The sequence below is a fragment of the Aegilops tauschii genome, chromosome 7, assembly GCF_002575655.3.
Source record: "Aegilops tauschii subsp. strangulata cultivar AL8/78 chromosome 7, Aet v6.0, whole genome shotgun sequence".
NCBI lineage: Eukaryota > Viridiplantae > Streptophyta > Magnoliopsida > Poales > Poaceae > Aegilops > Aegilops tauschii.
The window spans coordinates 215,161,471-215,185,747 of NC_053041.3; the positions used below are offsets into that span (position 1 = coordinate 215,161,471).

At 49.8% G+C, this 24,277-nt stretch overlaps 2 protein-coding genes across 2 annotated transcripts; one reads left to right on the forward strand and one right to left on the reverse strand.

The window, feature by feature from the left end:
- Positions 1 to 7,818: 7,818 nt before the first annotated feature.
- Positions 7,819 to 9,583, forward strand: LOC109787114 (uncharacterized). The gene is made up of 2 exons (XM_020345673.4): positions 7,819 to 8,081; positions 8,254 to 9,583. Exons 1-2 carry the CDS (start codon positions 8,067 to 8,069, stop codon positions 9,175 to 9,177), a joined length of 939 nt encoding a protein of 312 aa, XP_020201262.1. The 5' UTR covers positions 7,819 to 8,066; the 3' UTR covers positions 9,178 to 9,583.
- A 4,019-nt stretch (positions 9,584 to 13,602) lies between these two features.
- On the reverse strand, positions 13,603 to 14,019 carry LOC109787111 (uncharacterized). Its single transcript, XM_020345671.1, has one exon. The coding sequence runs from the start codon at positions 14,017 to 14,019 to the stop codon at positions 13,603 to 13,605; it is 417 nt and encodes a 138-aa protein (XP_020201260.1).
- Positions 14,020 to 24,277: the final 10,258 nt, after the last annotated feature.

Here is a 24,277-nt window from a genome sequence, read left to right on the forward strand (position 1 = left end):
TCACTGTTTTATTCTTTAAGAAGGTAATTAGTTGTACCTGTGAAATTCTGTGTGAACAGTGCTAAATCGGGCTCCAGTGCGCCGCCCATACTTGACAGCGAACCCAGCCTGTTCCATGGTAGTATATCATGAAGCGGAGGCGTGCCCATGGGGCCTGCGCTGATCGCCGTCCATACCCGATTCCAGCGATTTGACACCGAATCAGCCTACCTATCTCGCTGGGCATGTTGGACCTCCGGTAGGCACACGTCGATATTGCTTTCCGTATATTCTATGTTGTCATCCTCATACCACGTAATAAAGCAAGGAAAAGGACATGCATAACGTTGCTCCCTCGCAGATTCACCACAAACGCTAGGCTGTCCACGCATCAGCTGGACACACTCTAGCTCTCAAACTTTCAAAAGACCAGATGGTTAGCGCTGGAACAAGCTTTTTCTTTTCTTTTCTTTTCTTTCCTTTCCTTTCTGTCGTTCCTTCAGACACCGTAACTTGCATGGTTAATTATCGGTGACAGAACTTTCAAACTTTGTTGAAATATATTGCTCGTCCCTTTTCATCAGTTTGGACTTGTGAATTTCTTTTTAGAATGGAGGAGGACTCCCGGTCCCTGCATCTGAACGATGCACACAATCAGTTTATAAATTATTCACACAAGACCTTACAAAGTCATATAACAGTAAGCCTGAAACTACCGTCTAGGCAAAAAAAATGTCGCTACTCCTATCCAATTGATGAGGGGATGCTGATAGTCTGGGCCTAATACCAAACAGATCTCGCAGCCAAACCTAACATCTAAGACCTGAGGTCCCAACCAGAATGTCGGCCGGGTATGGGCACCCACCAGTCCGGCGTGCTCCTCAACCAGAACGCCTGTCGGGTATGAGGCCGCCGCAGCCACCTGCCACCAATCCATCTTTAGAGTTGTACTGCTGCATCTACCTTGCCCGATCTAGCTGCCGCCGACGCCACCACGACGCCAGACAACGTCACCCTCCTGCGCGAGTCCATCTCCGCTCATCGGGCGCCGAGTCTCCATAGCGCCACGCCGCCGGGATCCGCCGTCATCAATGGACAAGATGAAACACCGCTCCTCCTCTTGTCCCCTCCAACCAGCACTTGCTCCAAAACGATGCCCCCAGGAGGGAGAACGACACCGAAGGCACCGTCATCGTCTGATCCGGTAGGCCCAGATCTAGGGTTTTCCCCGAAACTTCCCGATCAGGTTGACGTGACCTGCAACGACAATGCCTCCAGAAAGGAACGACGCCCGAGACGCCGCCATCATCCGCCAAGACCGCAGTCAGGCACGATTTTCACCGGAAGCCACGTCTACCCGACCTCGCGGCTGGCTGGAACCGAGCGGAACCTCGCCATGAAGACGCACGTCGCCGTCGGTACTCCGGCAGAGATCCGGCATCTCCTCACCGGCCCCTCCACGCGCCGCCGGTCGGCGGAAGGCCTCCCCGCGACGGATCCAATCGGGGAGTTGGATCCGCAGTCACCGTCGTCTCCATCCCGACCAGAACAGCCCGCCCCGCCGGATGGGGCGCTGCCACCGCCGTCGTCCATCCAGGGCCGCCGCTCCATCGGCTATGGTGCTCTGGCCACCGCCGCACGGCCTGGGGTCGCCGCCCCAGCCGCCGCCTTCGGATCGCACGAGAGGAGCCGCCCCTGCCGCCTCAGATGAGATCCACCGCGTCCACCCGCCCAGATGCCTTCGGCACCGGGCCCGCCACCACCGCGGCCCACGCCGGCGGCAGGAGGAGGCGCTAGAGGATGCTGGCGGCGCTAGGGTTTCGGGGCCCCTGGCGTCGCCCAGGGGGAGGCGACGCGAGGGGGAGGAAATTTTCCCCTTCCGCCCTGGCTGAAGCATGTATGTTATCCGAGCCAAGATGTTTTGAATTAAAAACCCTGCCAAAGCAGTATTAAAATAAAAACATTCTGCGGCCTACGTTGATCCCACATCTCTCCTTCCATCAGTTTGAACGAGTTGACCGAAGCATGAATTTAATACAATCGCTCCTGATAATGCAGGCTAACTAGCCAGACACAATGCATAAAACACAAGTGATTAACAGCTAAGTTAATTATCCTGCATGCACGTACTCTAGACTTAACTAATCACACCATCATCACCATGCATAAAAGGGCCGACTCGATCGATCAATGGATCGATGCACTGCCAGCTTTGAGCGGTGTCCACGATCTATCGTCATCGGCTTCCGTTTTTTATGCATGCATGCACTTGCTTTTGGGAGAACTAAATAGCTCAAAGTAGATAGACCAAGCGGGAGATCAGCAGAGTTTGCCGTAATTATTGTTGCCCACGGAGCTGACAGCACATGACACATGCGATCACTTAGCTTCATGTTAGCTGTAAAACTTCTCGATCGTAGCTGTGATGTCCTCTGTTTTCACAGCATTCATGCATAAATAAGAAATAAAATGTACGTGCTACTAGCTCACAGTACATTTAGATAGTTTACTGGACCACTCTTCGATAGAAAGATTAACATCATCAGGCTCCTCTCGATTGATGATGCCAGGCAGTAGCACTAACGTATTTCGCGTTCATCTCACGCTGTACACTATGGGCGTGTTTGGTTACCCGCATCCAGCCTAAACAGGCCCGCTCGAAAAGGAAGAGGCCTGTTTGGTTGTCTGGTTTTACTGTTGGGCCTGCATCGCACGTTTTTCAAAGCAACCCAGAGCCTGGCTTGCTGGAAACGCTCGGATCAGCAGTTTCTCGCGAGTCAGGCTGAGTGCGGCGCGAGGTCGCACGGGCGGGTGCGACGCGAGGGCAATGGGGGATGGCTGGAGATGGAAATCTGGCGCGCCGTCCCGGCGCCAAATCTAGCCTCACCCCCTTTCACTCGCTCACCCATAGCCACTACCCCCCTTTCTTCCCTACTGCTTCACCACCGGCGGCGGCTGCGATTTCAGATCTGCGCTAGAGGCGGCGGCGTTTGCGGCGGATCTGGTGCTCCCTTTGCTGTTGGCCACCGTCTGGTCGACCTTATCTGTGCCATGGCTCCCCCTACGTCGTCCTCGTCTCCGATGTCGGTAAGCAGCACCCCCTCCCCCTTTGTTAGCTCGGTGGTTAGGACGTTAGGCTAGGTGTAGGATCGATTTCCCACTGAACGAACCGTCGATGACGACTAGGTTATGGACGCACGAATGAGGCTGATAATGCAGGCAGCAGCTGATTAGTGTGATTCAGGCACGGGTCATGTTCATGCACCAGAGAGCTGTTCGTCGTGCTGGGAGACCTTTGATCCGCTATGGTCCATTGTTTCTCCGGGAACAGGAGAGGATCCAAAATCTAAACTACATCTACAACTGCAATGACGTCGAGGCTCTGTGGATGCTTCGAATGAGAAGAGCACCATTTGCCAGGCTTGTCGAGACCTTCAGGAGCAGGGGGCTGCTACAAGATAGTGTCAACACCAGTGTCGAAGAGCAAGTGGCCATGTTCCTCCATGTTGTTGGCCATAACCAGAGGTTTAGGGTCATTCACAACACGTTCAGGAGATCAATGGAGACCATCTCTAGGTACTTCAAGCAGGTGCTTTTTGCTATTGGGGAACTTAGAGGAGAGATGATCAGGAGACCATCTGGTCAGACTCCACCCAAGATTCGCGGAAGCCCAAGATGGTATCCATACTTCAAGGTGAGCATTGACAATATACACTTATCATGGCTTGATATGCTTGTATTGTTCAAGTTGAGCACTAACACAGGCTTGTGATGCTATTTTCAGGATTGCATTGGGGCAATAGATGGTACTCATGTCACTGCCAGAGTTCCTAGGTCACAATCTGCAGCATACAGGGGGAGGAAGCACTACACAAGCCAGAATGTGCTTGCTGCTGTTGACTTTGATCTGAAGTTCACATATGTGTTGGCTGGCTGGGAAGGGTCAGCGCATGATGCTAACATTCTCAGTGACAACATGAGTCGACCTGATGGGATCAACATCCCCGACGGCAAGTTCTACCTTGAAGATGCTGGCTATGCATGTCGGCCGGGTATTCTTTCACCCTTCAGGAAAACCAGGTACCATCTCAACGAATTCTCTGGTAGGAACTATCCTAGGAGGCACATGAGCTGTTTAATCTCAGACACTCCAGCCTTAGAGTAACTGTTGAGAGGGCATTTGAAACTCTGAAGAATAGGTTCAAGATCCTGGATCAGAAGCCATTCCACCCATACTCCACTCAGGTCAAGCTTGTTCTTGCTTGTTGCATTCTGCATAACTGGATCCTCCAGTGGGGCTTTGATGAACACGTGCCTGAGGAGGAAGAGGTCGAGCCTGACGATATTGTTAGCTCCGGCCATGGTGTGGAGGCATTTGACAATGACGCTTGAAAGAACAAAAGGTTGGAGTGGACAGAGGCAATGTGGCTTAACAGAGGTCAGTGCAGGATTTGAAGAAGAAGAAGAAGCAGCAGCAGTAGCAGAAGCAGCAGCAGAAGCAGAAGAAGAGGAAGAGGAAGAGGAAGAGGAAGAGGAAGATCTGGTAGCAGCAACACCAATGAACTATCCCCTATTTAGCCAATGACTCTTAATAATTTGAACTGTCATTTGATAGTAGTTAGGATGAACTGTCATTTGTTTAACTAGCTGGTGCTACATGTTCAGATTGTGTGTGGTAAGCTCACCACTAGTTAGAAGTGGTGACAACACCTTATGCAGGTTACAACCAAACACCATGTCATATGTGCGCCTAATGCAATGCGGGCAACCAAACGTCGGGTTAAAAAATGGTTGTCTCATGCAACTAGGGGCATGCAGGCAACCAAACTATGTGCATCTGAGGTTTTTTAGTCTGCATCCTCTCAAATCGGCTCACTAGAGCCAGGCTCACCAGGCCAGGCTGGATTGGCAATGTAACCAAACACGTCCTATAATAAATCTCACGGCTCTCAATCGGTAACAATTTCCGGTACCAAATCAAGTGTAATGTTTTGAAACTAATGCTATTGTAGCTGCAATGTTCGTAGCTAGCTAGCGTCCACGCACATCATTGCGCTCTTGGCCACGATTTGGTCATTTAGACATCATCATCATCCTTAACCTCTGGCACGTCAGTCTACTCAACATAGCTGCATTCATTCATCTCCAATGGTTTCTTTCTTTGCCTCTAAGTCAATCCCAACAGTATCTTCACCACTTGTGTCGCACCAGCTCGGGCAAAGAGATTACACCCAGTAGCTACTCCACTTCATTATGAGGAGGAAAATGTTAACTAAATTCCAAATATACTGACGTGGCGTCACACTTTGACATACACGGTCAGCCTTTTCTTACCCGTAGCTCTAGGTGGCTGCGCCCCTTTCGACTGCAGATTTTTTTTTTGCGGAGAAAACTTTCAATCTATTCATCTTCAATCATGGTAGTACAACGAACACTAGAAATAATAAAAATTACATCCAGATCCGTAGACCACCTAGCGACGACTACAAGCACTGAAGCGAGCCGAAGGCGCGCCGCTGTCATCGCCCCTCCCTTGCCGGAGCCGGGCAAACCTTGTTGTAGTAGACAGTCGGGAAGTCGTCGTGCTAAGGCCCCGTAGAACCAACGCACCAGAACAGCAACCGCCGCGGATGAAGAGTGTAGATCAAAAGGATCCAACCTGAAAACACACGAACGGCGAACAGATCCAAGCAAATCCACCAAAGGCAGATCCGCCGGAGACACAACTCCACACGCCCACCGACGATGCAAGACGCATCACCGGAACGGGGGCTAGGCGGGGAGACCTTTATTCCATCTTCAGGGGGCCGCCACCCGTCTCGCCTTCCTGAGCAGGACACAAACCCTAACAAAGCTCGAAAAAAGATTTAAAAACGGAGCCCTCCCACCGGCAAGGGCCGAGATCCACTCCGCCTCCATGGCCATAGGGCCACCGGAGACGGGATGGACTGGTGCCGGCGCCGGTGGGAGGCAGAAAGCTAGGGTTTTTGGTGGCGGCGGCTAGGTGTGCGTCCTACTTCTAACACTTTCATCTATTTTTCCATCCGGCCTTGTTAAATGGCATGTAGAAAGACAATGCTACCCCTGATGGTCCTTTCGACTGCAGATCTATTGATCATCTACCAAGAAGATATGCACCACTCGATCTATAGGGATCATGTCACGGCCTTCAATGGCGGCATTCGAGCGCACATTCTTCGGCTCAAGTTGCATTGTCTCTACGCCACCATCGAGTGCGCCGTGGAAAACCGAGATATATCGATCTCCCTGTTCTCTGTGCCTTTGCAATCCCCATAAAAAAAATCCGTGTTTGCTAATCGTGAGGTGCCTGCATTTTTTAGTGTTAGTCGTATTTCTACTTTCTCTGAGGCTGCAGGTGGGGACAACACCATCAGCGCAGCGACGAGCGTCGACGGAGACGGGACGAATAAAGAGGACACAAGGACGAAAGCTTACACCGAAGAACCCTTCATATTCTGATATTCAGGATCAAGAGTTACTCAATTCTATTTCAGATAGGCTCGATAAGGAAACGAAAGGTCAAAATGCTAACAAATATCAGACTATTCTCTAATTCACCTAGTCTGATAGTACCCATTTTCTAGGATCTCGAAACCACCAGTCATCCCGACCACAACTGACGTAGACTTATAAGAGAGAGAGCGGTAGCAAAACCATTTCCTTGTTTTATGATGGTAAATGACTAATGTTGCTAATTCATCTCTCATTGCTCTTGTGTCAAATTTGATCTTCTTCTTTCTCGAACAGATTTATTTTATTTGCAAAATTATTGTGCACTAGTCAATGGCCTTAACGATGAGAAAAAATCAAGCAAGTCCAGAGACAACGAGCAAGGCAACGCTAAAGTGGAAAGTGGAAAACATTTTTTTTAGAGAAAAGACATATACCTGACTTTATAAATAAAGCCACCAGACAGAGTGTCACACAGAGAAACCAGCGTTCATCGAACCACCATAACAGTACAGACAGAAAACATTTTTCCCCAAACATGATAATGAAAACAAGAACAAAAGAGAAAGAGAAAAATTGCAGTGTATTATCATTAGAAGACCTCGCCATCAAATGAGAAGGAATAAAGAAAACCTCATAAACCACGGTGACATGATTTGTCGAATTGGAGAAAGAATTAATAATTTTAGAATGATACCTCCAATTTAAAGTTGGGCTAAAGCAGCGATAAATAATATGGATGGATGAAAGGGAGTAGTTTAATTCGTGTCAAAGGATAAGAAATGTGACCAGAAGAGAGTGATGAGATTAATCAAGAAGCAAATCGAATGGTGATTTTTTTTGACTGGTTTTATTAGATACTAGCCCTTCCAAAACCAAATAAAAATACCCTAAAAACAAATAAAAAATCGACTGATTATAGCCCAGCATTTATTTTGCGCCGATCTGGACCAGCGGTAGGCTAGTGGTACTAGGATACAAGGCTGGCACTGTAGAACGTGCAGGGACGTGACGCGATGCACACATGTACTAGTACCATTGATCAGGTCGGTGCATGCATGCGTGTGACTGAGCGCGATGGCCCCCTCTTTACAACTCAAAAGGTACGCTTGCCCTCGTGGCCTTGCCAGCCCTCTCCCTTGGCCTTTTTCTCCATAAATTTCAAAGAAAACTGGGTAATCTGAACTCTTAACACAACAGTTTGGACCCTAGCTTCCGTGCATGCGTGGCCACCACCTTAATTTCGACATAGTGATCACTGATCACCGTACGCAACTTGCTTGCATTCACGTATAGCTGCAATAGTATAGTCCTCCAGTCCTCCTGTACGCGGGCGCAGATTCCCGTGAGATCAGAATGATGCAGATCGGTGTTTTGATTCCTCGATTTCATTTTATTTTTCGGCGTGACGAGAAAGGGCGGCTTGCTTTTTGCATCCTGGCTGTGAATCTTGTGACCGTTTTGCCCCTGAGAGCCACTATATAAGCCCCTCTACCGCAGCACATTGCTTCACACAACACAGTCGATCGCGTACTCTGATCTGACTGGTCGCGCCAAACCGAGCTCTAGCATCAGCTCGTCGGAGTTCGCACCGGTCGACTCAGAACTCTTCACCAATGGCCGCCGTCCAGGTAGAGATCTACACTGCTCAGTATGCATTATTATGGTTTCGTTGTGTTTCGATCATGTAGCTTTTGTCCTGCTGCCATGGTGCCACCTCGATCTCTGGCACGAGCAACCTGCTCAGACGTACGGTGCGTAGATAGTTATCTGACATGATGACGTGCGTCAATGTAAACGCAGGTCCAAGCCGCAACCCACGCCATGCCCGTCGAGGAGGCTCCGGCGCCGGCGGCGGTGGAGGCTGTCGAGACGGCCGCGGTGGCGGTGGAGGCTGTCGAGCCGGCCGTCGTCGTTGTCGAGGAGACTACGGTGGCAGCGGTGGAGATTGTCGAGCCGGCTGTCGCCACAGTCGAGGTGGCAGCGGTGGAGGCTGTCGAGCCGGCCGTTGTCGCTCCCCAGGAGGCCGTGAAGGAGGAAGCTGCTGCACCGGCCGTGACCGAGCTGGCGAAAGAGCCGGAGGCAGTTCCAGCAGAGACCAAGGAGCCGGAGGCAGAGGCCAAAGAGGCCGAGCCCGAGGCAGTCCAGCCGGTCGTCGCCGCTGAGGAGGCCCCTGCTGCGCCGGCAGTGGTCGAGACCAAAGAGCCGGAAGCTGCCCCTGCCGAGGGAACAGAGACCGAAGTGGTGGAGCGTGAGGCGGCACCAGCTGAGGTCGAGACCAAGGAACCAGAGCAAGAAGCTGCTCCAGCTGAGACCGAGACCAAAGAGGCAGAGCCAGCCGCTGCCGAGGCTGAGGCCAAAGAGCCGGTGGCAGAGGAGACACCGGCCGAGGAGGAGGCCGCTGCCCCAGAGGCCGTTGTGGCAGTGCAGGAGGAAGCAGCAACTGCCGAGGCACCAGTGGAGGCTGCCGTCGCCGTCGAGGCAGCACCGGAAGAGACAGAAGCACCAGCTGCTGCTGCTGCCGAGGCAGAGGCTGAGGCCAAAGAGCCGGTGGCAGAGGCGCCGGTCCAGGAGGAGGCAGCGCCCGCAGCCACCGCCGCCGAAGCGTCGTCAGTGCAGGAGGAGGCAGCACCGGCCGAGGCACCTGCGGATGCGCCCGCGGCCGCCGAGGCGGTGCCGGCAGAGGCACCAGCTGCTGCCGCCGACGCCGACAAGGCCACCGAGTGAGTTGATGCGCGCGGGTGCGATCGTGCCCCGTGAGCTAGCCTTTGCCTGGCTTCCGTGCGCGTGTCCTGGCATGCCATGGCACCGTACCCAGTTCGTTTATTATTGGATCCGTATGTGTAGGCGTATTTCGTGAGTGGTCGTCGTCGTCGTCGCCTGGGTGCATTGTACGTGACGTAGCTGCGTACAAGGTCTAGCTAGCAGTCGTATGTGTGTCGTACTCAGGTGGTCTCAATAATGAGTCTGTGTCTTGCGTTCCGGGTCCCACTGTCAGTGATGTCATGGCGTCACTGGCTTTGGAGCCTATTTTTCGTCTCCTTTTTCTTGGTATTTCCGTTGGTTAATATATATGTGTAGCTATTTGTTTGTGTACTGTGTTGGTACTAAAGAAAGCGTGTGATTTGTGTAATGTCTCACCTGTGCTGTGGGATTCATGATCCGAGCTGCAATTTTAAATAACAGGCTGATCAGAGTGTATTTTTGTTTTCCATACGGTCCTCGAAAAGGATTGGGTTCCATTATCAACGATAACAGAAGTCAGAGTATATGTTCGCCACAAATGCAGTTGTGCTCGACTCCTGTTCTGCAGATTACCAGTTGAACATTCAATCCACTAAAAGTTCCGAGGTTTAGAGCATCTCCAGCCGCGCTCCCAACAAGGCTTCCCAGGCGATTTTTCGGCCGCCGGCGCCAAAAAATCGGCCCAGTCACGTTTTCAGGGGCCTTTTTTTCGCCGGCTCGGGCAGAAATTGGCGCCGGCGGACCCAACCCGAACCCGGCGCGCGGGGGGCGCCGGGCGAATCGTTTTTGGCGCGAAAGCGCCGCGGGCCAGCCGTGTCAGCGACACCGCCCGCCTCGTCTTCTCCTGACGCCTCGGTTTCCCGCGGGGAATCAATGGCAAGGCTGCCGCCGGTCAGCTTTGCCATTGATTCCTCAAGGGCGGCGCGTTCACGGGGCGGCGCGCCGACGCCTCCCCTCCCTCGGACGCGTACACACGGACGCGGCGCGGCTATATATGGCCTCGCTCGCCTGTGATGAGTGTCACCTCTCCACCTCTCCCGAGCGCCGCCGCCGAGCTCTTCTCCCCCAGCCCTCCCTCTCCCGAGCGCCGCCGCCGATCTCTTCTTTCTCAGCCACTCCATCTCCCGAGCGCCACCGCCGATCTCTTCTCCCCAGCCACTCCATCTCCCCGATGGCCGAGCGTTTCCCCGGAGACGAGGCGGCGGCCAACGGCTTCGGCCGCCGTTCGCTCCGCGAACAGGAGTCCTGGCTCCTGTTCCAGGCGAACATCCCGGCGCCGCAGGACATGCGCGCCGGGCCGACGGGCTGGAGGCTCAGCAATGGGGGAGTGCCCATTCCCCCGTTGCCCGACGCCGTGGCCAAACCATCCTACTTCGCCGACAAGGTCGAGATCGTGCGCGCCTCCCTCACCGACGCGAGCTCTCCCTCCCCCAGTACGCCGCCGACAACCACGCGGCTTTGGCGGCGTACTTCGAGCGCCGCCAGCAGCAGCGACTGGCGTCCACCAACGGGGCGCCGGTGGTCGGCGGCGTGAAGAACAACGAGGGGCGCCATCTGTGGTGGGGCGCCCCCGGCCGCACCCTTGAGGGCGTGCTGACGCACCTCGAGGGCGGCAACAACCCGCCGTTGGCATACCCCCCGGCGAGGGCGGCCGCCCCGGCGCACCGCCGACGCGATGGGCAATGGGCGCCAAGGAGGTTCAGCGCGTCCTCCTCCTCTTCCTCCTCCCGCTCCCCCTCCCACTCCTCCGGCACTCCGACGCTTCTCGGCGTCAAGGCCGAGCCCGGCATCGTCATCAATGAGGCGGCCGGCGCGCCTCCTCGTCGGCTCCTCCTCCGCGCTTCGTCAAGCCAAAGACGGAGCCGGGGCTCGCGCCGGTGAAGACGGAGCTGGGGCTCGCGCCGGTGAAGACGGAGCACGGCGAGGTCGAGCTCGACGACGACGCGACCCTTGAATGGGCATGCCAGGACTCCATCAAGATGGCGACGGAGCGCCAGCGCGCCGCCATGCGGCGCTTTGAGCAGCGCCGCCGAGGCCGCGACGAAGGAGGAGTCGTCATCATCGACGACAGCGACGACGACGACGACGCGCCGCCGCCGCCACCAGCCGGGGAGGGGTCCAGCAGGGGCGCCCGAGTCAAGGAGGAGAAGGCCGACGATGGCGGCGACGACGGCGACTTCTCGGCCTTCAGCAAGTTTTTTTATTAGTTTTTATATGTAATGGCGACTACTCGACTTAAATCCGCGAATATAAGCCCAAGTTTGCCGAAATTTGATGTGTTTTAGCCGAACTTTGCGTAAATTTGCTACACATTTTTTTCCCGCGCCTGGGGCCGGCCCTAGGGGCGGCGGCTGGGGGCCAACTCGCCCCCAGGCCCATTTTTTCGCCGGGTCAACCCCAGGCGGCGATTTTAGGCGCCCCCTGGGGGGCCAACGGCTGGAGATGCTCTTAGAACTCGCATAAACGTGAGATCTCACAAACCATGTGTTATTCGAAACTCACAAACAAGAACAACGGAACAAGTCCATGATCTACAACAAAAGAGTGCATGATCTGCAACAAAAGAGTCCATGATCATGGTTACATGGCAACATCAACTCTAAAAATAGTTTTTTAGTGAAACTCCAAAATTCTGTTCATTCATCACCGAGGCGGTTGGCTTCATCATGGGAGCTCCTATTCAATGCTCCAAGCATGAAATGCCCCTGTAATGCGGGCTGGACTGTGGCCCATGTAGTGCTTCTTGTACTTGGCGATTAGCTCTTTCTGCTCAGTTTTTCAGCTAGTTTTTTTTTATCTCAGCCAAATTTTTAATTGAAAAAACTTTACTATTTTTAAAATAGTTATGGAGTAAAGCAAATGTTCATCGATTTTTTTATTTTTAATGGATTTAAAACATTTTCACCACCCAAATAAATGTTCACGGATTTAAAACATGTTCATGAATTAAATAAATGGATTTTTTTGAAGATATTTAAACTTTTTAAGAAAATGTTCATGATTTTTTACATTGTTCACAGATTTAAATAATACTTATGAATTTTACAATACTCACACACTTTTCAAATTTTTTAATGTATTTTTATAATTGCTTGCCATTTTTAGAAACATCATAAAATTAAAATTTAAAATTAAATAAAAAAGGAAGAAAGCAAAAAATGAAAGAAAAAATAAGGGGGGAAACAAAAAGAAATCGGTAAAACCATGAAACTGAAAAAGGATAATCCAGACTCACACGTGTCCCCGTTCTTTCCTCGGACCAACGTGCGTCTCAGCCCTGGCAAGCTACGCTAGACGAAATTGAGCTTGGTGCCCGCCAGGTGTTCGACAGAATTAAGGTCGGCCGGCTATGCCTTTCCATAGCTGCTAGGAAGGATGTGGTGTATTGTGCAAGGACCAGATCGGTTCTGGGACTAAGAATTCTTTGATACATCATGATTGCTGTTGTGATCTTGCACAACATGACTATTGAGCATGAGCTTCGCCAATATTTGGATTATTTGGATTTGTCCTATTATAACTTCATGCGAAAGGTTGTGCATCCGCATAGAAAGGAACACGACATCCGACACTTTTCTTCAAGTTTATCATGAAATTCAAAATGTGGATACTCATGAAAGTATTCAGCGAGATATAATGGAGGAGTTGTGGACATGTAAATAGGCAACAAGACCGCTAGTTCCACTTCAATGTTTTGTGTTAGATGTTTGATGCACTTTGTGTTATGGTAGATAAACAATTGTGTTGAATTTGACTATCTGAGGTTACATTTATTATGAACTGTGTAATAATTAAGTACTATATGTGTTTATTGGAAAAGTAGAAAATTTTCTGGAGACCAAAAACCTTTTCTTGCCACCTTTTCTCGCCATCTCTAAAACCAATTTTTGGTCTCCAAAATTTTGGTTTCTTGTTGGAGATGCTCTCACGACATTAGAACAGCTCGCATTTTGGAATAATGATTTTATGGACACATCTTGTATGGAACAATCAAGTGACATAAAGTAATTAAGATAAAGGCTAACATGACACAAGAATCTGATTAGTACATGGTTCTCACAATCATCAAAGTTTCACATGCTCCAAGTGAAACCACACCCCTAATTCCTACTCCCTCCGTTCCCAAATATTTGTCTTTCTAGAGATTTCAACAAGTGACTATATACGAAGTAAAATGAGTGAATCTACACTCTAAAATATGTCTATATACATCCGTATATTGTGTCCATTTGAAATGCCTAGAAAGACAAATATTTAGAAACGGAGGGAGTACCAACTAAACTAAACACTGCATTAGCATAAGTAGATAGATTAGCAGATGGACAACAACAAGGTCACGTTTCGCTTGCAGAAAGACCAGGTCAATTCAGCCAGCGCATGCATGTCTGGTCAACATCATTGGATCGATCAGAAGCTCTTGTCAATGCAAACAGTGATGACCATCTCCTTGTCCGCCTGAGGTCCAGTCATCATGGCCGGCGGCACCGTCAAGAACTCCACCGTCTCCACGGCGACCTCGCCCGGCGCAGCGCTGCTGGTGACTTCACAGTCCAGTGTGATGGCGCGCTCGTTGCTGGCGTGCGCCCAGAGTTTGAGCCCGTACTGCTGCCCCGCCTCGCCGTTGGCCCTGACGCACACCACCGAGACGGCCCTGGTCGGCCCGAGCGCGCCGATGGCCAGGATGAACACGGCCTCGTCCTCCTCCGCCGCGACGAGCAGGACCCGCGGCTCCAACGCCCGAACGCCGAGCCCGAGGTGCGTGCCGTAGCGGATGGTGTGCACGGGCCAGGAGTGCGCGTCGATGAGGTGGGCGAGGAGGCTCATAGTTGCCAAGTTCCCGGGACGATGGGGTCGAGGGATGGGAACGAGGGTCGAGAATCGCCAGGTAGCCATAGCAGGGAACGATGGGGGTATACATCTCTCGAGCGAACCGATCGATAGGTGGAACGTGACCCAATCAATTTGGGAACGATGACCCGGGAACGATACGGCGTGTCGAGAAACGCGAGAGTGCATTAGTTAGGAATCTATAAATCATCGTGACAGAAAAAAGGATGAAATTGATTGATTCCATTATACTGGTAGCAGATCCCTAATTACATGGCTTGATTGTAGGTAAGCGAGCTATCTACGTTGCATATATGGCTGTTTTTTCCATAATCGAGGAAAGTGTGGAACATCCAAATACAAGTGCGAGCCTAGTGAGCGCACAGAACGCACGCGACATCCGCGGATGAACTTCCTGAACCGCGCGCCCTAGGCCGGCGTCGCCGTAGAGCTCGAGCTGCTCACGGAGCGGAGCAACCTATGTGACGCGCCGCCCTCAGCCTGCACGAGCGCGCGCCTCGCCGCCGAGGCTCCCGTCGCGCCGCAGCAGCTCGTACTTGGTAAGGACCAGCGACGCGGTGAGGAAGCACCACGTACACAACGCCTGGACGCCATGGACTCCTGGTAAATCTCAGTGTCTCGAACTCTGATCAGTACCTCCTTTTTCTGTTTGCGATGGTAAACTGGAATCGGGACCCAGTGTTTTGATTTTTGGTGTCGCTGAAGTGGTTCGTATCCTAGCGTCCGGGATCGCGTCCCCGACATCGACTCTCGTCGTTCCACTCGTCGACCCCGACCCTCGATTCGGGACGACGACCCGGTTCGAGGGTCGCTGCCTCGTTCCCCGATCCCGCCAGGCTCCGCGGCGAGCCGACGAAGGCGCAGCCGGGCTCCGTGCAGGAGCAGGGCGCGTGCGGGCACACGCTCTCGTGGTCGCGGGGCTCGTAGACTCGTAGTAGGGCACGTAGCTCGGGCAGCCGTGCTGGTGGTAGGCGCACCGGACCCTGGCGGAGCAGACGATGCCGTCCATCACGGGGCACCGGACGTAGGCGCCGCCCTGGTCGCACGAGTGGCACCGCTTGCCGGGGAGCTTGCTCTGGCATCTGCTGCAAGCCGTGTGCCAGCCGGCCGCACACTGCATGCATGAACAGATTGAATAAAATTGGGATTGCACTTGCGAATGCAGGAAACCATTAATCGATCGAACTAATGAACAGGAAGAGAAACCTGGAAGACGGGAGGCCTCAGACGATCGGAGCAGACGGGGCAGTGGAAGTGTGGAACGCGGCCGAGTCGATCTTGATGTCGATCTCCCTTCCGCCGCCACAACTGCACCACCACCTCCTCCTCCGTTTGGCTCCTGTACTACTACTGCCACTTCTTGCTTGACATTGGCTGGCAGTAGCAGCGGCTCATCCACCCTCGCCTTCTTGTTGCCGCGCTCCATTTGATCTAAGCAAAACGACCGGCGGCGATCAGTTATGCTATATATAAGGGCTTATTCCATCTGTGGCCCCAATTCCTTAATTGTGCTCAGTTTTCCCCACGCTTCAAATTTTTGCTCATTTTTCCCTACTCCTTTAGCTGAAACTCTTAAAAATGTTCATAACAGACGTTTGCCGTCTTGGCCGTTAACTGACTTGTGGGGCCACGTTAGACTCTGTTGACTGTGGTTGTGGCTTCGCTGGTTGGGCCGTGTTTGTGTTCATAGGACGGGCCCGTTAATTTGTTGGTAATAAATTAAAAAAGCCTGCTATTGATGGATGCAGCCTGCTATGCATGCCCGGCTTTGGCATCGATGTAGCCTGCTATGCATGCGAACACCGCCACGCACGCATCTAGTGACCTAGACCTAAACGCATGCATGCACGCCGACACGCACGCATCGATCCGTGCCGCACGGTTGCCGGTGGATTCAGTCGCTCTGCAGCATCGTTTCACGCGTCGCAGGCATACGTGCCGGTGGCAGAAGGGGCAGGCTGCACGCACGCTCGCGTCCATATGTCGAGGCATCGGTTCACGCCGACGGCTGCCGCTCGATTCAGTTGAGGCAGCCGCCAACGCAGAGCACGCAAAAGGGGGAGGCAGGCAGCCGCCAACGCAGAGCACGCAAAGCACGTTCGCATTGATTCACGTTCACACATTGATGATTGCATCGGTTCACGCACGCACTGAGTCACGATCTACGCCGTTTGCGCGTGTACCCACTTCGTCTCCCCCGGCTATTTAAACTGCCCTTCATTGCCTCTTCTTCTACAGATCCATCTGCGCCTGCCACTTCTCTTCTTCGCCCAAAAGCCAGAGCCGTTCCACTCAGCGAAGCGTTCAAGATGCAGTACAACGGGCCGATGTTCCAAGAGCCGCCCACCGTGCCGGAACGGCGGTACCCCGCCAACGTCGTCGTCGAGGCATCGCTCCGCGTGTGGGCGTTCTCACGCTGGAGGGGTAGCATTGAGCTTGCACGGGGGTTCCTCCGTGCAGGCTTCCACCACCTCCCGGCGGGCTCGCCGCCCATGTTCAACCTCGTGGAGCAGCGTCCCCACGCCAACGCTCCAGTGGTAGGGCTCGTCGTCCACTTCACCAACAGGTTCGATGCCTACTACCTGCTCGGCAAGGTGTATTGGTGTGGGTGCGAGTTCATCGCATTCACCACCTATAACATCTTCACCGACTTTGAGAGCATCTTCCCCGCTCGCAACCGCATGCACAGCCTCCCGTACTACCTCGGCGACAACGGCCTTGAGGAGGAGCAGTACTGAAGCCGACGGCGAAGAAGACGGTGAAGCCGGCGGTTAATGTGAAGACGACGGTGAAGACATGGCGGTGTTGCCCTAGCTACCCTATCTACTATGTAGTGTGAGTTTGGTGTGTGTGTTGCCCGACCTAGCTACCCTATCTATGTAAGGTTATGTTATATGTAAGAACTTATGTTGCCCTAGCAACCCTATCTAAGTTAAGTTATGTGTGTTATATTAATGCTTTGTTATGTTTGTATTTTGTTTGTCCCAAGTTTAGACACGGCTAATTGGCGTGGGGAAAATTAACCAAACTAAATAAAAATGATGTGTTTATAGATGCCTTCTAAAAATAAGAACATATTGTACATTTGTACACGGCTTTGGTTTGAGAGCTCTGTATTTTTTAGGTATTCCAAGAATACTTTGGTTTTCAGAAATATTGAAGTATCAAATACTTTGAGATGTTTGGCTTTAGTCAAAAGTGTAGTTTTATATACTTTAATATGTAGAAAACTACACTATGTTTGAAGTATATAAAAAAGAGGGTTGGACCTCTTTTTCCAATCATGAAGTATTGGTTCGCTAGGCATAATAATACTGCGGTTTGCAAATACTTTGATTCTAAAAAATGAAGGGACCCATAAAGGAAAGCAAAAAAAAAATCCTCAATGAGATAGAAGAGATTGGGCAATCAAATAATGAAAAAAGCAATTAGAAACAAAAAAGAACAAAGCAATCGTTCCTAAACAAAGAAAAGAAACATCGCTTGTTTCTGGGCCTCATTTATCCTTTGTGGGCCTATTGCAGCTTGATTCTCTTTGGGCCCGCGAACTAGGTTTCTAGCAGAACTGACGAACTCTAGGACAAATGTTTGGCAAGTGCGAGAGAGAAGAGATGAACTTGATGTATATCCCTTGTGCTGCTCAAGTACTGCTTACTGTCATCTGACGAGCTAGGGTATGATCCAACACTCGAGGTTATTAGCTAACAAAATAATCCTATCACTGAACTGGTAGTTGTCTTCTGCCGAAATTGAAAGTGTCGAAACTTAACAGTAAACTGCATACAGAGATCGACAGTTGCACTAAACAGAGTTGCATTTGAGATAAACAGACTTGGATTGCTAAACAGTGGCAACAACAGTAGACAAACATCTCTAACGAGAGATGGCCATCAAGTAAAAAATTCCTAGAGCAAGTATTCCTAAAGCTATCAGATTGGGTTGCTTCTTCAACTCAATTAGCTGCTTGAAGTTCTTGTTCATCTTCTTCAATTCCGTCTTCAGTTCGACATCTACCACCGTCGGGTATTCCGGACGCGCTGCTGCTGCCGGAGCGGCATTGTCATGGGGCAGATTGAACTCGCGGATTGCATTCCCCCTCGAATCCAGCAAGCCCAACCCTTGAAGCCTTTGGATGTAATCATCCATCCACTCGAAATGGTGGCATTTCTTCACGATCTGAAAACGAAATCATGTAACCTAAATCCAAATCTGATAGATTTTTGAGAAATTAGAGATAAAGGATGCGAGGAAAACTCAGATCTAACCTGCCCCTCCGGCTTGCTCTCGCATTTGACGAACTCGCGCCCAAAGTTCCCATTCTTCTCCTCCTTCGAAGTCAACCGCTTCAGTGGCGCAGTCCGTGGGCAGTCAGTGCATCGAGTCATCGGCACTGGACCATACACCGGCCACGTGGAACGGGGGGCTGACGAGGAGGTCGACATATCGCCTGAGAGGAAGAAACAGAGGAATTGCTCGAGAGGAAGAAGAACGAGAAGATGGGGAAAGAAACATAGGAATTGCTCGAGAGGAAGAAGAACGAGAAGATGGGGAAAGAAACAGAGGAATTGCTCGAGAGGAAGAAGAACGAGAAGATGGGGAAAGAAACAGAGGAATTGCCCGATCTGCTCGATGCCTTTGTCTGTCAGATGGAGAAGAGGAGAAGGGGAAGCTATATTGACGATTTGCCACATTGTATTTTGTAGTTTGAATATTTGAACCAACTCTTAACACTGACATGTGGTGGTCATGTGCGAAAAATACAATTTCATATGTAAAGTGGGGCAGATCGTAAAAACCCGAGAAGGACAGTGTAGTAGCCAATCAAGATGCATCACGCGGATCGCGCATGCCTGCCCCACATCTGACGGGTGGTGTTTGGCGCTTGGTAGGATCCGACGGCGGACGTTCGACGCTAGGGTTTGGAGCATTTCTGTGGGGTTATGAGCGAGTCAACGGGGTTATTAGGGTTTGACCAGATTTCAAATGGCCATAACTAAATTAGAAAAAATCGCAAAAATATAAAACAAACGTAGTTCGTCCGTTTATGAGACCTAGTTACCATAAAAAATATAAACTCGGTATAGGGGCGTTTTTTTGAAAAAACATTTTTTGAAGTGATCTTTCGAAATCAAGTTCAAATGTTTTTAAAAAATTCAAAAAAAATCAAAATGTTGTAATTCTTGCGCACATAGCCGTCACATGTGACAAGGTTATGAGAAAAAAAAAATATAAACTTGGTGTAGGTCATTTTCATGAAAAAAGGCTTCACACAAATGAGCTATCACCTATGAACATGTTCAGAGTTCGTAGAATAGGGAGAGAGGGTTTAGGGTTTGAAAAAAATCAAAATAATTCAAAAAAATTAGAAAAATCTCCATAGCTTCATTTTGGAGTGAATAAGAAGGATCTGAACTTACTTTTTCATTTTCATATCTAAAACGTGTTATTTGACGGTTTTGAATTAAAAGCATATTTTTTTTAAAAAAAATGTAGTAATATGAATATTAATCAATAAATAGTGAGACTTCGTTTTTACCCTATATATATGGAACGAGTGTTAATAAAAATATATATGCCTCATTTAGGCAAGGTCAAAAAAAACTTGATTTCATATAGGGCTGTTTACCCTAGCTTTTGAGCTCGTTTCTAGCACATTTCTCATTCGGACTGTTCACCTACGAATATTGGACTTCAAATGCTCGATCAAATACACCGCACAGAGCAATGAACCTCCAATGTTCAACTTCAACTTTGGCTCGAATCCGAATTTTGGCCCAAATTTAAATATTGATTTAAATTCAAATTTTGATGGAAATTTGAATTCTGACTCAAATAAGAAACCAAAGTAGAAGCAACATTATTACAACTGATAAGTTTTCACAGTAGCTCAAATCTACCAAGTTCTAAGATGCCAACATCTTAATACAAATCTACCAAGTTTTAAGCGATCGACTCGCCCTCAAATTGACAACACAAACATTTCCCAACAACTTAATTCAAATTTTCGACTTGCTCCTTGTGTTTGCAGCTGGCTTCACCGTCTTGCTCCTGGTTTCCCTAGTTGAGATGCTCTTTTCTTTCAGACTCTTGTTCCTTTTGATCTTGGGCTTTACTTGGGGTTTTCCCCGTGGAGGTGCTGATGGAGTAGTTCCACTCGCCGAGCACTTGACGACCATTTGACAGTCATCTATGGGTTCAGTAATCTTTAAAGGCACAATTGGAAACATTACCCCCTCCTCTTCCTCTCTTATAGCTTTAAAACCATCAAGGGCCATGGTTTCAAAATCTTCTGCTTCTTCATCTCTTGGCCTTTTCTCCCTAGAGCTGGTAAATAAAATTATAAGCCACTGGCAAAAAAGAGAACAAATGCAAACAAAAGGGTAGCTGCATTCTACAAAGGATGCAAACACATACCAAGATGCTTCATTTGCTGCTGCATTCTCCACTGCTTCATTTGCTGCTGCATTCTCCACTGCATCTTCAGTCTCCATTGCTGTTGCATTCTCCTCAGCATTGGCTGCTGTCCATCTTTCCTCCTCTCCAAATGATGCATCCACTGCATTGGTACAAAGCCTAGCAATATGCCCCAGAACTCCACATTTTTTGCAAGCACGCTTCTTTGGTAGACGACCCTCCTCACCTGCTCTAATCCTCTGGTTCCTTGGTCTTCCTGGTGGTCTAGTAATGACAGGAGCGTGGAGTTTGAACCCTGGATCTACTATGTTCCATTGATCTTTCCCCAATAGTGCAGGCACATTGTCAGCATAAGCAGCCATAAATTTGGCAACAGAGAAATACTCAGAGCAATATTGATCAACTTCACCATCTGCACCCCTGATAACGGTCATCAGATGTAGGGCATGTATGCATGGCTTCCCACAGATCTGCCATTGCCTACAAGTACATTCTCTAGTACTTAGGTTCACAGGATACCTCCATACCCTATTTTTAGTGTCAGTATAGGTAACCTCTCCCTCATATGTACCAGATCGAATACATTTCATCTTCAGTCCTCTTGCCTTCAAGTGCAATGCCTTAATCAGTGATGGGAGCATTTGATGACCAACATATTGTGTTTCTGCAATTCTTTTGCGAAGAGCCATCTTTATCATGATCATTTGCCTCATCTTGTCAAATGCTTGCCACAACAAGAGCCCTTTCACTGACTTGAACTTTGAATTGAAGCATTCTGCAAGGTTACTGGTCACATAATCTACTTTGCAGATTTCGTTGAATTTGCTTCTTGACCACACCTTACCATGATGTGCATCCATGTACTCCTTCACAAGAGGATTTTGAGCATACAACACTCTCAAATGGTGTTCATGCTTCCTTTTGCTGCATGTGTATGATGCTGGCCATAAGTTCTCATCATAAACTTTACCTTTGAACTTCTTTTTGAAATTATGCGCTAGGTGTCGCATACATTCCCTATGCTCCACTCCAGGGAATACAATTTCCACTGCACTCTCTAAACCCTTGCAAGCATCTGTGTGTATAGCTAAACCTGGGGGTGTGCCTATAATGTTGCGCAACTGCTGCAGAAACTAGACCCAACTTTCCTCAGACTCTGCCTCCATCACACCAAATGCAACTGGGAATAGCCAGTTGTGTCCATCAACTGCAGAAGCTGCTACTAGCTGTCCTCTCCATCTTCCAGTCAAATGTGTAGCATCTACAGCCAAATAGGGCCTGCAACCATCTAGAAACCCCTGCCAGCAAGCCTTGAAACAAACAAAAGCCCTTCTAAAGCACTCCTTCTGAAATGACTTTCCTTTTATTTTGAATGGAATTGTATGCTTGTCAATCTCTACAACACTCCCTGGACTTGCCATCTCCACTTCAGCTTTGAAAGTGTAAAGCAGCTGAAAACTGTCATTCCATTGACCATTAATTCTGTCAAGAGCCTTTTCCCTAGCATTGAAAATTCTCATGTAAGGAATTTCTATCTTGTACATCTCAAAAAGCTTCCCATGGAGTGCTGTTGGACCAAGTCGAGGTTCTTCTCTCAGCCAATCCAATATAGCATCTGCCACCCACCTAGTTTTTGCTAGCTTGGTTTTGGCCTTCCCCCCTCCCCCTCCAGGTGGACATGTGTGCTTGTGTGGGTTTTTCTTTATCTGAAACAAAATAAAAGGGTAAAAAACAGTTAAGAGACCTTACTCAACGATCTGAAAGTAAATTACTAACTGAACTTGGATTACCTGAATACATTTGCCCTTTCTCACACGAGATGCATGCAACTTCCACCTACACCTAGGATATGGACAAAATGCTGTGAACCTTGCTGGCTCACTCCTTTTAATCTTATAGGTGTTTTCAGATATAATGCACCATGTTGTCACTGCATTCCGACAGTCCACCATTGATTGGAAAATGGTACCTACACTAAGCTCAGGTTTTTCCCTATTCCACTCAATTGTTGGCATGTCATCACCATCGTATTCATCCTCGATTAAGCTGTCCATGTTCTCCACGTTCTCTTCATCGTCAGTGTCATCAAACCTAGCTTGGCTGATGGGCTCCTCCATATATTCGTCATCCACTGCTTGATGACTGGCTACATCGACCAGTTCATGAAACATCATCTCGTCTTCATCATCATTTGTAGGCACTGCCTCGTCAGGTTCTGCATCTTCTTCTACACCAACTGTAGAAGGTACACGAGAAGCAGCAGCTGAATCGGAACCAGAATTGGCAGCAGGCATGTTGTGGCTCCAGGAACCACTTGCTTTACTTGGTGTCGACCTACAAGGAGTGCCGGGGTGCTGGCTATTAGCACAGACAGATGATGTCTGAACTCCCTTCCCCTTCGCCCGTTCTGCGCGTGGCTGAAGCACGTCGATTTGGAGTTTACCGAATCGGCAGCCAGCAATCCCAGCAAAAAGCAACGGCATATGATCGTCGCAAGTTAGTGGGAGAAATCTTTGCTCGTCACTGCTGAAGTAATTCAGTTCAACAGCATCGGCATCACTCCAGGGATAGGTGTTTCGGAGCTCAGCTCGCAAATCTTTGAAAGATATGCTGGTTTCTACCACTTTGGGATAGAAAAATGATGAAATCAAATGCGGTTTAGTACCACGCAGCACACTAGTTTCCATTCTAATCGCCAGCCGGAAAGCCAGCGCGGGATCAATCCTATTTTGTTGAAGGAAATAAAGGCTTCAGTTAGCCGGGTAAAATCGAGCACAAATTCAAACGATTCAAACAAACATAAGTCAAATACGGCCTACAATACGACTTAGAACGTCAATTCGAGACGAAACAATGCTTACCCAGGTTTAAACCATGAATTATCTGCCGCGGATTCGACCCAATCCTCTCCACGGTCGACTGCATTCCAGCCGTCCTCACTCAACATCGCTATGTAATCCCAGATGGGGAGGTGGGCTATATCTGGCGGAGACGCGGTGTCGCCGACGAACTAAATAGGGGCATAGGGTGGAGGAAACAACTGCGCTGGACGCGGCACGACGCCGGCGGAGGGGGCGGGGCGGCGCGGTGCAGTGCGGCCTGTCTCGATCTGTTTCAGATTCAGACAAGCTGCCCAATACGTGTCTCCTTGCGGTCCCACCCGTCAGCAAGCAACAGTCAGACGAAGACTCGGCCCCACTCGTCAGCAATTAACGGTCAATGGACGGTCAAGACGGCAAACGCCCGCTATGAGCATTTGTGAGAGTTTCAGCTAAGGAAGAGGGGAAAAGTGAGCAAACGTTTGGAGCGTGGGGAAAAGTGAGCACAACTAAGGAACCAGGGGCACTAATTTAAATATCCCTATATATAATGAGACGATCTCGAAAGGGAAAACAAAACAGTGGAACCTGCAGCCGCCGGCCGGGGAGCGATGGAATACGAGAAGAAGGAGGGACTTGAGAAGGGAGGCGCAATGCTTGACGACAGCGAGGAGGAACAGAGGCGGAGAATAACAAGGTAGTAATGGTACCAACGCGCTTGGTGATGTGAGGGGGCCTCGTGATGTGAGAAGCAGACTCAAAATCTTTTTCTTGGATTTGCCCGTCATGCTGACATCAGGAGATGCCTGCCTATACTTCCCTAGCTTTCAACTAGGACACCAGGATGAGTCCAAAAGCTAAAGAAATTCTCCTGCAGTAATCATTCTATCTGAAGCCTTGTCAGCTAGGGGAAAGCTTTCTTCTCACACCAACACACTGTTTAGCCTGATCACACGGAAGTATATCATGCATTCCCATTTACTTTCTTAGATTTATAGATT

Excerpts from the sequence above, each read along its gene's own strand:
- LOC109787111 (XM_020345671.1), bottom strand. The coding sequence starts at position 14,019 with ATGAGCCTCCTCGCCCACCTCATCGACGCGCACTCCTGGCCCGTGCAC.